Below are 15,000 nucleotides of genomic sequence, written 5' to 3' on the forward strand. Positions count from 1 at the left end.
TATATAGACACCATGGTGAAAGCTGACATTGTCTCAAACCAGCATTAGAAAACAAATGTAAACAATTTTGAGTCATTGTGTTTTACAGATGACAACTGTGTTTACTATTTTGCAGCACAAGTGCATCACAGTGCAAAATGTGTTTAGTGAATGAGAATGTGTTGATGAGTTTTGCCAAAAGAGTGTCTGATTTGACAAGTTGGTTTAGTTCACTGAACATTTGATTCACAGAATGGGGTTTAGAGTTTTAGCAATTGTGAAAAACTGTACGTGCATAGTCTAACAGACATTCAATCTACACAATCTTAAGACACACAAAATCTTTTTACATCTTAGTCAACTTACTTAATGTGACAATAAGCTGTTCCCAGGTCACGGAACAAACTAAAGTGTGACGCAGCTTGACAAAGAGGAAGGTTAATTACATCTTTACCTATTTGGTTCAAGAGTGAATCCTTGATGGAGGACAGAGGAACTACTTCAACATCACTTCCTGCCTAATGCTTCCTCCCCTCATATCCAGCACATCAGTTGCACAATATCAAACTACAGACACATCCATTTTGTTCAATCGAACTACAGAAACATCCATTTTGTTCAATCGAACTACAGAAACATCTATTTTGTTCAATTGTCTTTTCCCTAATAGCAGAACGAGTCATAAATATAATCACACATACATATTCATGAGATAAATATTTTTTTATATTTAACATATTTTGCATGAATATATGCATTGTTTTTTTTTAAATCTAAATAAATAAATATCTTCACTGGCACAGTATATTTACTTGTATTTTCTTTTACCACTGGTAATATATTCTTCACTGTAAGGTTATCTAAACTATTGTTGGTACGGTAATCACGTTTTGCCATGAGAAACAGTTAGACACCGTACATCATATACGACTCGGCAAAAACAAGTAAGGTAACACAGGAAGGCAAGAGAACAGGGACACCCACAACATTGGTGTTTCTGACGCAACACAACTCCAACTTGAGGGGGCACTGTTCGTTTGAAGTTGGTCTTGTGCCACCACAGTTGTCAGTTGATAAAGTGACTCAGGTTGGAACTGGCCAAGGACAAACTTGAGGAATGTTATGAATTAAGACTCTCCAGAACTGAAGTCGTGCACTTCAACACACCTCTGTGTCGTATACATACCGGTCGGTACAGTCTCTCTCTCTCTCTCTCCTCTCTCTCTCTCTCTCTCTCTCTCTCTCTCTCTCTCTCTCTCTCTCTCTCTGTCTCTCTCTCTCTCTCTCTCTCTCTCTCTCTCTCTCTCTCTCTCTCTGTCTCTCTCTCTCTCTCTCTCTCTCTCTCTCTCTCTCTCTCTCTCTCTCTGTCTCTCTCTCTCTCTCTCTCTCTCTCTCTCTCTGTCTCTCTCTCTCTCTCTCTCTCTCTCTCTCTCTCTGTCTCTCTCTCTCTCTCTCTCTCTCTCTCTCTCTCTCTCTCTCTCTCTCTCTCTCTCTCTCTCTCTCTCTCTCTCTCTCTCTCTGTCTCTCTCTCTCTCTCTCTGTCTCTCTCTCTCTCTCTCTCTGTCTCTCTCTCTCTCTCTCTCTGTCTCTCTCTCTCTCTCTCTTTCTCTGTCTCTCTCTCTCTCTCTCTCTCTCTCTCTCTCTCTCTCTCTCTCTGTCTCTCTCTCTCTCTCTCTCTCTGTCTCTCTCTCTCTCTCTCTCTCTCTCTCTCTCTCTCTCTCTCTCTCTCTCTCTCTCTCTCTCGCTCTCTCTCTTGCTCTCTCTCTATCACACACACACACCACACATATACACAAACACATGGGAACATTTGGGAAAATGTGTCCAAACTTTGGACTGTGACACTTTTGAATGTGTCCAAACGTTTGAAGGAAACTACTAAATCGACAACTGATTATCAGCAACTGGCAGAGTTCAATTTTGAGAAAAAGAAACAATGGGATCATTTAGACCCAGTTTCCTAGACATGGATCAAGCCTTGTCCTGGCCTAAACACGTTTTCAATGGAGATCTTCATCAAACTGTTCTCTTACTTTAGGACTAGGCTTCCTCCCTGTCTGGGAAACTGGGTCTTAATTAAAGTCAGATTAGTCAGTAAACACTGCTCAGACCAAAGTTTCAGCCATCGCAGTTTGCTGTTTCAGCCTTCAGCTTTCACTCAGCGGTAGTCTACTAATAACATAAACCAAGAGTGGCCATTTTGTTAACCGGTCAGTCATCAGGTCAATCTGTCTGTAAGTAGTCTGTGAGCTGGTGGCCACATGGGCATCAGGCCACAACTGTGAACCAGTACACCAACAAATCAAACCATCACGAACTAACCTATTACTCTGATCAACCAATCAACAAAGCAGTAAACTAACCAATTACTCTAAACAACCAACCAACCAAACATTCACTCAATAACCAATAAGTCAGTCTGTTGGCTATTTAGTAACCTGGTAAGTAAATGTCACTATGTGTTTATCAGCAGCAGAATGTTAGGGTTCCACTTGAGGTGATGGCTGACTCCTGAAGGATCATATCAATGTGATAAAGGAAAAGAAATGGTTGCCAAAAGGTCCAAAGATGGCCTTTCTCAATGCCGGTGTGGGGAAAAACATTAGCTCGCCTTGTCAGCTTCTCTCTTGAGTGTCTCTCTGTCCAGTTCTGGTGGCGGGAGATCAACACAGAGGATGAAAGGAAAGACGCCATTTCGAGGAACCGACTAAAGAGGTTTTCTCGTCGTAAAATGTCCGCCAACCGATTTTTGATCTAGCTAGCCTATGAAATGTAAACCTGTCTCTCTCTCTCTCTTTCTCTCTCTCTCTCTCTCTCTCTCTCTCTCTCTCTCTCTCTCTCTCTCTCTCTCTCTCTCTCTCTCTCTCTCTCTCTCTCTCTCTCTCTCTCTCTCAGCTTGATCAACAACACACCCAAGAAATTCCTAAAAAGGATGTCCCCAGCCTCTATCTCCCTGATAAACACCCGACCTCCTCTGTATTGTGCCCCACCCTGCCCCCGGGTAGGGATCATGTGACCTCCAGAGAGGCGGGAGAGACGCGGTCACACTCGGCGCGGGATCGCAGGCTGTGCCACTGCTCCACCGGCGTCCTCTGGGAGGCCAGCAGATGACGCCAATGGGAGGTCTCCGGCGGGCCCGTGGAGAACTGACCAATCACGATGCGGCCCACAAAGTCGTTGCTGCTCTTCATGTTGTGGCCGTAGACTACAGGGAGAGTGATGAAGGGGGGGGGGGGGGGGGTGAGGACCAGAGAGGGAGGGAAGGAAGGAGGGAAGGAGAGAGGAGGTGGGTTAGGGGGTGAAATGCTTTATTGAATCCAGTGAAAGCGTGTTCGACCAAACCAATGCAGTTCAATCTCCTCAACCGCGGCAGCGGCATTTCGTATTTAGCCTATCCCATCAAGAAAAATGTATTGTATGGATTCAACATGACACAACGAGACAACAATCTTCCTTTTTGGCTGATCAAAGACAGGGCGAGAGCAAGGGAGGGGACAGGCGTGCCGTTGCTAGGCAACCGCAAGCCCTCGAGCCCTGGGTTTATCCCTGCTGTGGCGAGCCGAGGACCCTTCACCTTGAGGTCCGGTCGAGTGCCCGACTTAAAAGAGAACGGCTTCCTCTCGAACCAGAAACTCCCCCATCATGCTTTGAATACGCTCTGCTGTTGGATCACGCCGACATGTTTCCGACAGCACCTTAGCGTGCCGCGCCCATGTGGACCGTCACTTACCGGACTGGAGGATTAGGCATTTGGTAAGCGTATTTGCAAGTTGTGTGGAAATAAAACAGAGCAGCCTTTTTATGTTTGGAAGAAACACGCAAACGACCAATACGTTCTTAACATTGAAGTAAATGGAATGCGTATGTCATGATATTCCAAAGCGGGTCAGATCACAGTAGGTATCTCTTGCCAGCAGGCCCTTGGGAGTGATTGAGGAGAGACTGGTACTGTAGGTGAGGGATCCAACCAAGGCTTTTTGATTTGCATTGAAATGACGGCATCATGACCAGGTTTCCCCCATCAAATCCTGACAACCCAGACAGCTCTCTGTCTCTCTCTCTCTCTCTCTCTCTCTCTCTCTCTCTCTCTCTCTCTCTCTCTCTCTCTCTCTCTCTCTCTCCCTCTCCCTCTCTCTCTCTTTCTCTCTCTCTCTCTCTCTCTCTCTCTCTCTCTCTCTCTCTCTCTCTCCTCTCTCCCTCTCTCCCTCTGTCTCTCTCTCTCTCTCTCTCTCGCTCTCTCTCTCTCTCTCTCGCTCTCTCTCTCTCTCTCTCTCTCTCTCTCTCTCTCTCTCTCTCTCTCGCTCTCTCTCTCTACCTGTACTCAGGGCTGTATCTCGTTCATATTTGATGTGTGTGTGACTCACTCCCGGGTGCATCCGTGCATGGAAGCAGAGAGAGGGGACACTGACCGACCCAGGCGACAACACATGAAACCTTTCAGCTCTGACTGGCGGAAGTGTGTGTGTCTCTCTGAGGGTGTGTCACGTGCGTGTTTTCGGCCCTGTCTGGGTGCACACGTGCACACTTCCACGTGCACACTTCCACAAAATCGTGTTTGTGTTCAGAGAACAAGGCGAGGGACCGTGAGACCCAGGTCTGTTTTTTTATGGCGAAACATCGAATCATTGTCTCGCTCTCTCTCTTTCTCTCTGTCTCTCTCTGTCTCTCTCTCTCTATCTCTCTCTTAGGACTCTCTCTTAGGACTTCAAGCATCAAATCCACCCACTTCTTGTCATGTTGCCTCCGACACAATCAATACCTAATCTGAAGGTCTGAGTAGAGTGGTGCTAGACACACTAGCTCATCGATCTGCTCTAAAATGTGTCTTGTGCTGTTGATAATAGAGAGACTACTTCGGGTGCACAGTCTGAGTGACGAATAACAGACATCATCATCATCATGGAGGAGGAGGGGAGGAGGGGAGGAGGAGGAGGAGGAGAGGAGGAGAGGAGGAGAGGAGAGAGGAGGAGAGGTGGAGGAGAGGAGAAGGGGAGAGCAGGTCTGATAAGAGACAGATATAGCACTGAAGCAGAGGTCTGGTTTCATTCAACATTTTAAAGAGAAAGAGACAGACAGCAAATGAGAGCGAGAGAGCCAGAACAAAGAGAGTCAGAAAGGAGAGAGGAGCAAGAGAGAGAGAGAGAGAGAGAGAGAGAGAGAGAGAGAGAGAGAGAGAGAGAGAGAGAGAGAGAGAGAGAGAGAGAGCAAGAGAGAGAGAGAGAGAGAGAGAGAGAGAGAGAGAGAGAGAGAGAGAGAGAGAGAGAGCAAGAGAGAGAGAGAGAGAGAGAGAGAGAGAGAGAGAGCAAGAGAGAGAGAGAGAGAAGCAGGAAGTGGAGTTAAAAAGAAAGACACGTGAGAAACATGACTAAAGAACTGAAGCATTCAGGCTTTGAGAATGAAAGAAAAAAGGAAACACAAAGAAACAGCCTGTGGATAATGAGTGGCGTGGTTTTAAAGAGTTCACAGCAACATCTCTTTTCACCGCACAGCTGACTCGAGTAAGCCAGCTAAGTAAACCTAGAAAGCTGCTTCAATTGAAACATGGCAACCCAAAAGGATGCCAGAAAGGCAAAACATCCATTCGTGCTCCAACGTGACGTTGAATACATTTGGCAGGCATTGGAGCCCAGCTCAACCTCAATGCCCCAGCAACAGGCCGTGCGGCAATTAGTGTAATTGTCAGTGTTCGGGTAGCTGTCACTGTCCCTTCTGAATGAATCTCTGCTCGACTCTCACACACCCTCTTAGGGCTTCACCTTGACACCCCCTGGCCCTCTGTCTGCCTCTGCATGTCCTGCTCTCCTCCCCCAGGAAGGCTTGAAGTGTTATGGAAATAGATGTGCTGACTTGTTGGCCCCCAATTAGGGAATAGCACAGCAATGAGTCAGACCAGGTCAAGAGAGTATGTGTGTGAGACAAAGAGAGAGAGAGAGAGAGACAGAGAGAGACAGAGAGAGACAGAGAGAGAGAGAGAGAGAGAGAGAGAGAGAGATAGAGAGAGAGAGAGAGAGAGAGAGAGAGAGAGAGAGAGAGAGAGAGAGAGACAGAGAGAGAGAGATATAGAGACAGAGAGAGAGAGAGAGAGAGAGAGAGAGAGAGAGAGAGAGAGAGAGAGAGATAGAGAGAGAGAGAGAGAGAGAGAGAGAGAGAGGAGATAATCTGAATGTGTGCAAGCATGTTGGAATTGCCTGTCCAAACTGTGCTGTGCATTGTGAGTTTATGCGTGTGTTGATAGGTGTTGTTTTCTGTCAGGTCAGAAATACACATCAAATACTTGTCTGTTTACAGTAGCATACCTGTGCATACTCTGGCCCTGCACTCATTACTGCAGTCAGGCAGTGCTGTCATGTGTTTGGGGGCAGTGGCTTTGAAGGGAGGGGGGGTGGGATATTTTGGGTTGGATGCTTTCAACCTCAAGCCAACATTGCCAGTCTCATTGTCTCATAGTTTAATTGCTAATCACCAACCTTCCCTGACCCCTTGACCCTGGGGTGCCCGTACCTGTGAAGACAAGGCTGACCTCGCTGATGACTTCTTGGGGGACACGGAAGCTGAAGGACTCGTTGTAGAAGGGATCAATGGTGCCTCGCATGCACGACGTCTTCTTCGTCTTGGACAGCTTCAGGCCGGTCACCAGCTGCACCTTCACAAAGGGGTCTGGTGGGAGGAGGAGGGAGGAGGAGGGAGGGGTGTGGTGGTGAGGTGGAGTGTGGGGGGGAGAAGGAGGGGGAGGGGGAGGGGGGAGGGGGGGTGGAGTGTGGGGGGGGGGGGGGTCTTAAATCTTATCAATAAAGCATTTACCAAAAAATATGCTAAATACTTCCATCCTTCGTGGTAGCAAACCATGCTGTCAACAGTGTGACAGTCAATAGTGTCTCTTTCACAGAGGTCTGGTAACCTGGTAGAGGGGGTGAAGAGGGGGTGTGGAGGTCTGGTAACCTGGTAGAGGGAGTGTAAAGGGTGTGTGGAGGTCTGGTAACCTGGTGGAGAGGGGGTAGAGGGTGTGTGGAGGTCTGGTAACCTGGTAGAGGGGGTTTATAGGGGGTGTGGAGGTCTGGTAACCTGGTAGAGGGGGTGTGGTAACCTGGTAGAAGGGGTGTGGTAACCTGGTAGAGGGGGTGTGGAGGTCTGGTAACCTGGTAGAGGGGGTGTGGTAACCTGGTAGAGGGGGTGTGGTAACCTGGTAGAGGGGGTGTGGTAACCTGGTAGAGGGGGTGTGGAGGTCTGGTAACCTGGTAGAGGGGGTGTGGTAACCTGGTAGAGGGGGTGTGGTAACCTGGTAGAGGGGGTGTGGAGGTCTGGTAACCTGGTAGAGGGGGTGTGGTAACCTGGTAGAGGGGGTGTGGTAACCTGGTAGAGGGGGTGTGGAGGGGGTGTGGAAGGGGAGTTTTGGAGGACCTGCGTACCTGAGCCCTGACACATGTCCGTCTGAAGCAGCTGCTTGGCTCGTATGATGTCCACGTTGAGCCTGCCAGCGCTGGGCAGGTAGTTAAGAGACAGCAGCAGCTCCCCCAGCTCCACCTCGTTCTGTCAGAGAGTGTGTGTGTGTGTGTGTGTGTGTGTGTGTGTGAGTGTGTGTGTGTGGGGGGGGGGGGGGGGTCAAAGGTAGAGATAGAAAGAGGGATGTAGAGGGGAGGGCAGCACAGACAAGGGAGTTAGAACAATTGCAGAAATGGTCAAAAAGAGACAGGCAAAAGGTGAGTTTAACCCACTCGTCCACCGGTCTGTCACTGAACCCGACGGCCTCCCACTGACCCCAGCAGGGACCCTGCAGCGGCTGTTGGTTCGCACACGGAGCGGATCCCCCATGGCGCTAGTCCACGGTCCGTGTCTGTGCCTCAGGAGGAGGGCCGAGGAGCCGAGAACCATTTAGTTTACTCGTGATGAGGGGGACATCTGACACAGTGACAAGCTACTCGATTCATCTGGATCACAAAGTCCCCAATTAACAGGCTAATGGGGTAGAGTGTGATATGATTGAGTTAGATGTGAATGACCAAGCCACAACTTCTCTCTCTCTCTTCCCGCCATTTCTGTTACAAACGTGATTTACGTGTACATTTAGTCATTTAGCAGACGCTCTTATCCAGAGCGACTTACAGTAGGTACAGGGACATTCCCCCGAGGCAAGTAGGGTGAAGTGCCTTGCCCAAGGACAGAACTTCATTTTGCACGGCGGGAAATCGATCCGGCAATCTTCCGATTACTAGCCCGACTCCCTCACCGCTCAGCCATCTGACTCCCTCACGTGAGGGTGACGGTGTGTGTTTTACCCCCGGATCACTCGCCCCTGTCAGATTACAGACGGGCAGCTGGAATGACGTCGTCATGACGTCGCTGGTTGTTAAGAACAACGCGATCGACGTGACAAGGACATTTGTCTGAGGGTCATCTGGGGGCTCATGCTCTGTCCTTAGCGATGTCTTGGTTTCTGAGGGCTCGATCAAACGTCACGTTTTTTTCCTTGTTTGAAGTGATGTTGTGCAGGCCATAGGTTTCATTTGACGTACTTTTTAAAAACGGCAAATCAGCCCCCCCTCCCAACTATTTATTTTAAAAACGATATTTAACAGCCTCAGTGACTGAAAAAAAACTGTCCCACCCACATTTGAAAACAAACCTACACCCTTGGTTGTCCTCCGCCCCAGCCCCCGCCACACAAACCTACACCCCTGGTAGTGCTCCACCTCCACCTCCGCCCCCCAAACCCCGAACACCCCAACCACCCCCCCCCCTCCTACCTGGGAGCTGGGCACCAGGGCCTTCCACCAGTGGCCCCCCTTAACCAGGTCCACTTCGTTAAGCTGCAGAGCCACCTTCCCGATGACGCAGTGGCGAGAGAACTTGTCAAAGTCCACCACCGACAGCAGCAGCGTGCGCCGCTGGGCCTCCAGGAAAGGCAAGTCGAAGGTGAAGCGCTCCTCGAACACGGGGTTCTGGGTCTTTCTCTTCACCCCCGTCTGCCGGGAGTTCTTGTGGTCGGGCAGCAGACTCATCTTCACATAGGGGTTGGAGTGGGCCATGTCTTGCCGGGCGCCGTCGCAGGTCACCGGGGGCGGCAGGTCGCGGGCCTCGATCACACGCACGCCCAGGTGGCCGTTGATGAGGTCGTATCTGACGGGGGGGTGGGGGAGGAGAGGAGAGGGGGTGGGGAGGAGATGAGAGGGAGGAGATGGGGGGGTGGAGTTGAGGGAAGAAATCGAGGGATGGCAGAGGAAGAGGGGGCCGATACAATTCCTGTGTCATCCTGACCATTGTTCAATGTTCATTCATTTGGACTTTGGGTGGGACTGCACTTGATTATTTGAAACTTGGGTCTACAAATTTATCAAGGTACTCAGAGAAAGGCCTTTCACCAAACGTTTTTACAAAGGGGCAAAGTGTCAGTGTTGTTTTTGGACCACATACAGTCTACTACTAAATAGCAAACAACAACAATGTGTTCGGGATTCCGTACTGTGTGCTGAAGTGGAGCATGCCCAGTTGGTAGCGGAGCAGGATCTCATCATCTGTCAGCGAGTCCACATCGTCCCCAGACGAGTCCAGGGAGTAGAGTCGGGGCTCCAGTTTCCGGAAGTAGTCGTCAGACGGTGTCTGGGGGCGTCTCAGAGGCTGGATGACCTCCTTCCTGGGGCCCATGGCCCAGAATTCAATGGGCTTCACCTCAACCAGTGGAGAGCTGGGACGTCGGGCATCAAGAACTGCGAGGGAGGAGGCAGGAGGGAGGAGGGAGGAGGGAGGAGGGAGGAGGGAGGAGGGAGGAGGGAGGAGGGAAGGAGGAGGAGAGATAAGGCATTGATCCGGCAGTTGAATGCTTTATTGATTTAGTGATAAATTCAGTCAGTCGTATGTCAGTTTGATTCAGTGACTCGGCGATTCGGGGTACATTGGATGTTTCATTGATTTAATGTTTAATTCATTCAGGGTTTCAGTCGTATGTTAGAATGACTCTGTGACTCGGAGATTGGGGCTACAAGTAACTCACTGGAGAGCTGTCGCACCAGGCTGAAGGTGGAGCGGGATATCTCGGAGCTGGAACACCTGCGGGTGGGAGCGCTGGTGTCAGGCGGGGTCGCCGTGGCGTCAGGCGGGGTCGCCATGGCATCAGACGGGGTCGCCGTGGCGTCCACCGGCGGCCCCGCAGAGTCAACTTCCTTCTCGTCATTACACTGGTTTACCCTGTGATAGAGATGATAGGGAGAGAGCGAGAGAGAATGAGAGAAAGAAGAGAAGAAAAGAGATGGAATGTTACCCATGTGTTTCGAATAATACAATATACTAAAGTAATTTCATGTAATAAAGGACTGAGACTCGTTTGGGATTTTGGTGGCCCGCCAAATGAGCTGTCCACAAAACTGACATCTATCTAAAATGTCTTAATAAAAGATGGACCATGATGACTGAACAGAAAGCTAAACTGTACATAGATATGTGCAGAGAAGTCAGCAAACAGCAATAGCAAAATTCCTTTTAAAATGGGTAAACACTGTTCCTTTAACTTGTGCTGTTAATCGTGTATTTACCCTGGAACTGTAATCGCAAACGTCAATGCAATGGCAACATCCTCTACGAGTGTAAATTGAGACGGCTTAAGATAAAACAACCTGTTAAGTGACAAGAGGAAAGCTGTCATGCTGACTGCATGAACACTGACGCCCCTGAATCCATCAGTCATCAGTGCGTGCTGTAGGAGCAGTCAACACAGCTCCCATTAAACCAGTGAGTCATGAAGCTCGTAGACACATCCACACTGACAAATCAAGCTTTGTTTTGGGGTTTGATCATTGACAAATGACTACACACACACACCCAACCACACACGCCTACGTCTTTACACGCTCCAGGCTCCAGGCTTGGTTATATCGGATTATTCTAACAATATTATCCCTGGCCAACACAGAGCAGAACCTGCTCTCGCGGTTTGATTTGACGTGTTCCTTCCCCCTCGTGGGGTTCAACAATTCTGTTCAGGACTCCATCCCGGACGCCTAATGCCCAGTTATCCCATGGGGGATCATCAAGGACCCTTTGTGTCCATGACAACAGCTTGCATGGAGATAGTTGTCGGGGCAACGAGGCAATCTGAAACACGTGGCTTGGGGAGACAGGAAGGGGGTTGAGGGTGTGCTGCTGGACTTTGGGCTGGAGGGAGAGGACTGAGGTCACGTGACTGAAGAGGTGTGTGTGTGTGTGTGTGTGTTAGAGAGATCAATGCAGAGAGAGAAAGAGAGAGGAAAGAGAAAGAGTTCAGAAAGAAACGTCCATATCCTGTGTCTTCTATTGAAGGCTGTGTTTGTCATTTCCAGCCCATGGACAGATTCAAGGCTGAGCTCTGTTGACAGTTTATCAGGTAAACGCTGACACGTGGTTTATGTCTCAAATGAGGTCATCATTACAGCTTCCGAGGGAGCTGCTCTCTGCGGCTCTGTGCTTGCTTTCAGAAACGTGTCTGCGTGTTCTTCATGTGTGTGTGTGTGTTCTTCATGTGTGTGTCTGTGTGTTTGTCATGTGTGTGTGTGTGTGTACTTCATGTGTGTGTGTGTGTTCTTCATGTGTGTGTGTGCGTGTTCTTCATGTGTGTGTGTGTGTGTGTTCTTCATGTGTGTGTGTGTGTGTGTTCTTCATGTGTGTGTGTGTGTGTGTGTGTGTGTTCCTAATGTGTGTGTGTGTTCTTCATGTGTGTGTGTGTGTGTTCTTCACGTGTGTGTGTGTGTGTGTGTGTGTGTTCTTCGTGTGTGTGTGTGTTCTTCATGTGTGTGTGTTCCTAATGTGTGTGTGTGTTCTCCGTGTGTGTGTGTGTGTTCTTCATGTGTGTGTGTGTGTGTGTTCTTCATGTGTGTGTGTGTGTTGTTCATGTGTGTGTGTGTTCCTAATGTGTGTGTGTGTTCCTAATGTGTGAGTGTGTTGTTCATGTGTGTGTGTCAGCGTTCATGCATATCTACATGTATGTTTTCATTTCTGTGGGTGTGCATGTGGCAATTGCAGACACTGCCAGGAAAAACATGTTTGTCTTAATTAGCAACTCCACGCTTCAGCCAGGCCTCTCGCTCCCCTCCAGATGGCAGAATGAGCTCACCCTGACTGGTGACATCACCTGGGAGACTCACACTGGGCTGTGCCATTCCTCAAGACAACAGGTGTGACTGACAGAACTGGTAATCACTCCAAACGAAGGTCTCACTGTCTGTCTTTCTTCTGTCTTTCAGGATCTTAATTTGTTCTTGGTAAGCATTGTTCCTAACGATGTCACTATCAATCTTCCGCATAGAGAGCAGATAATGATCAAGATGACGGTAATGATCACTGTTCATTTCCACGGCCATCGACATCAACAACTACCTCGTGCATCTCACTTAATGTCTCAGGCTTTGTGTGTTTGAGACCACCAGATATCTTCGGCTGTGTACATATTAGCATGATCACACAAAGACACTCCCCAACACACACACACACACACACACACACCCTTATTGTAATACAATACAATAATCTGTCCACTAGCCAAACTCAGCAGACAGACGCCATTCTAGCACAGTGTGCTGAGGGATTCACTGTAGATCTCTGTTCATGTAGTAAACTGTATGTTTGGGTTTGTATGTGTCGGTCCTATGCATTCGCTATAACGCATGTCTCGTGTCAGTGTGCATGTGTCCCTGTGTGTGTGTGTGTCAGTGTGTGTCCACGTGCAAGCACTTTGAATGTGCGTGTGTGCGTGCAAAGCGAGTGTGTGCATGCGTGCACCGCGAGAGTGTGTGTGTGTGTGTGTGTGTGTAACTCACAGCCAGGACGGGGTCTGAGCAGGGAAGGGCCCCAGGATCTCCACTTCCTCGTCGCTGGGGGCACAGCAGGAGCAGTCCCAGCACCAGAGCACACACGCCTGGCAGGACCAGCGACACAGCAGGCAGTCTGACAGGCGGCCCAACAGCCCCTGGTGAGGCCCAGGGATGGGGGAGGGGTTAGGGGTGAACCACCCGGAAAACTAGTCGATAGTTATTTTGCAATTACGTCACTCGATTGATTTTTAATCCCTTGGCAAGTGGGCGAGTTCTGTCGTGAACAGTAAAAGAAGAAACATCACTTTAAAATACTTGTTTGACATTAAACAGTGTAACAGTTTTGGAACCTTCTCTTAATAGTGTTTACACATGTACACGTCTCCCCTGGTTCTGTGTAACGGTACACTTGCATACATTTACATTTGACATTTAGTCATTTAGCAGACGCTCTTATCCAGAGTGACATAGGAAGCCAGGAGGCAAGGAGAGGAAGCTAGGAGGCAAGGACGAGAAACAAAGTAAAAGTATTTATACAGACATATTTCCCATAGGGAAGAATGAAGTCAGAAATGCGTCAAACTGTGAAGTAAACAGGATGACTCACCCTGTGACATCATCAATGTGTGCCCAAAATATTGTCTGTAGCCTGCTGATTTCAATTTCCTAATGTTGTTTTTATTGAATCACCCCCCCCCACACACACACACACACGCTCACACGCTCACACGCTCACACACACACACACACACACACACACAGTCCTCATCATTAGTGTATTTCCAAAAGGATGTAGGATCAAATGGCCTCATTTCTAATTGCCTTTTAAATATTTCAAGCAGGACTAACAAATATTCAGTGAACCGAAAAAACTACTTATGAATTTGTAAACGAATGCAAGGGCAAATCATACAAAATGTATTGAAAATGTCCCCAAGGCAGGAGAGATACTGAATGCCAGCGGTGAGTTCAGAATGACAAAGTTTAACTCTGGAGACATCAGAGGATATTATCAACAAATACAAGTTTTGTTATTCATCTTTTTCTGTCTATTTGTCTCTCAATCCTCTCTGTGGTTAGTCTCACCATTATAATCAGACAAACGTGAGGGTCATGCAGACAATCTGCACAACTTCCTGCTGATGAAAGTCGTTACCCGAGGATTTGTGTGCGTGAGAGAGATAGAGAGAATGTGTGTATGTGAGAGAGAGAGAGAGAGAGAGAGAGAGAGAGAGAGAGAAATACACAGAGAGAGAGAGAGAGAAAGAGAGAGAGAGAAAGAGAGAGAGAGAAAGAGAGAGAGAAAGAAATACACAGAGAGAGAGAGAGAGAGAGAGAGAGTGAGAGAGAGAGAGACAGAGAGAGAGAGAGAGAGAGAGAGAAAGACAGAGAGAGAGAGAGAGAGAGAGAGAGAGAGAGAAAGACAGAGAGAGAGAGAGAGAGAGAGAGAGAGAGAGAGAGAGAGAGAGAGACAGAGAGAGAGAGAGAGAGAGAGAGAGAGAGAGAGAGAGAGAGAGAGAGAGAAAGACAGAGAGAGAAAGACAGAGAGAGAGAGAGAGAGAGAGAGAGAGAGAGAGAGAGAGACAGAGACAGAGAGACAGAGAGAGAGAGAGAGAGAAGACCTTGCTGATTGAGCCGGAAGATGAAAGTTGTGACAGGAACTGACACACATCAGACCCGAGGTTGTTCTTGCGCAGATATGAATTGTGTATATATATATGTATATATACATGTGTGTGTGTCTGGGGGGCAATTTACACTTGAACAAACACAGGAGACAAACTATGAACCTGATATTTGACAGCAGGCGCATGATTGGTTCATGGTTGATAAGACCCCTGCAGGATCCTACAATGCCACCTTCCCAAGCACGCACACATGAAGAAGACACACACGCTGTGTTCAACACAGTTTGGGGTTTCTAACTGTTGGTAGAATTGATGTACTGTATACATCAGATATATATGACAAGTAGAACATTGCTCTAAACACTATTCCATTACCAAAGTAGAACAGACTAAGTACATGTACGAGTGACGTGGCCTATTTACACTGTAGTTACACTGTAGCAAGGACACTGTCATTGAAAGAGGTGTTCAGTTACTTCCTGGGAGTAGACACAGGTTTTCTATTTCGACTCCCATTTCTACTTTTGTGAGGGTGTTGGAACTATGTGTTGGAGGGTGTGGAGACACAAACCTCATTGATGGGTTCCAACTGTCCTTTTCAGTCGTGAGGTCGGAGCAGA

At 48.4% G+C, this 15,000-nt stretch overlaps 2 protein-coding genes across 2 annotated transcripts in view; both read right to left on the reverse strand.

Annotated features, from left to right (window-relative positions):
- Nucleotides 1-2,936: 2,936 nt before the first annotated feature.
- syt17 (synaptotagmin XVII) overlaps nt 2,937-15,000 on the reverse strand; it is a 13,033-nt gene continuing 969 nt past the window's right edge. The window contains exons 2-8 of the mRNA XM_084677668.1: nt 12,759-12,907; nt 9,965-10,158; nt 9,437-9,680; nt 8,721-9,093; nt 7,386-7,506; nt 6,481-6,636; nt 2,937-3,184 (exon numbers count right to left, since the gene is read on the reverse strand). Coding sequence (XP_084533794.1) covers nt 2,988-3,184; nt 6,481-6,636; nt 7,386-7,506; nt 8,721-9,093; nt 9,437-9,680; nt 9,965-10,158; nt 12,759-12,907 — 1,434 coding nt within the window. The 3' untranslated portion in view covers nt 2,937-2,987. The remainder of the gene's footprint in view (nt 3,185-6,480; nt 6,637-7,385; nt 7,507-8,720; nt 9,094-9,436; nt 9,681-9,964; nt 10,159-12,758; nt 12,908-15,000) is intronic.
- The window catches only part of itpripl2 (ITPRIP like 2), an 11,279-nt gene continuing 11,151 nt past the window's right edge, over nt 14,873-15,000 (reverse strand). The window contains exon 6 of the mRNA XM_084677669.1: nt 14,873-14,969. The gene's annotated coding sequence lies outside the window, so the exon portion shown is untranslated. The remainder of the gene's footprint in view (nt 14,970-15,000) is intronic.

This window comes from Hypomesus nipponensis, chromosome 17 (assembly GCF_054491055.1).
Source record: "Hypomesus nipponensis isolate SF chromosome 17, ASM5449105v1, whole genome shotgun sequence".
Lineage (NCBI taxonomy): Eukaryota > Metazoa > Chordata > Actinopteri > Osmeriformes > Osmeridae > Hypomesus > Hypomesus nipponensis.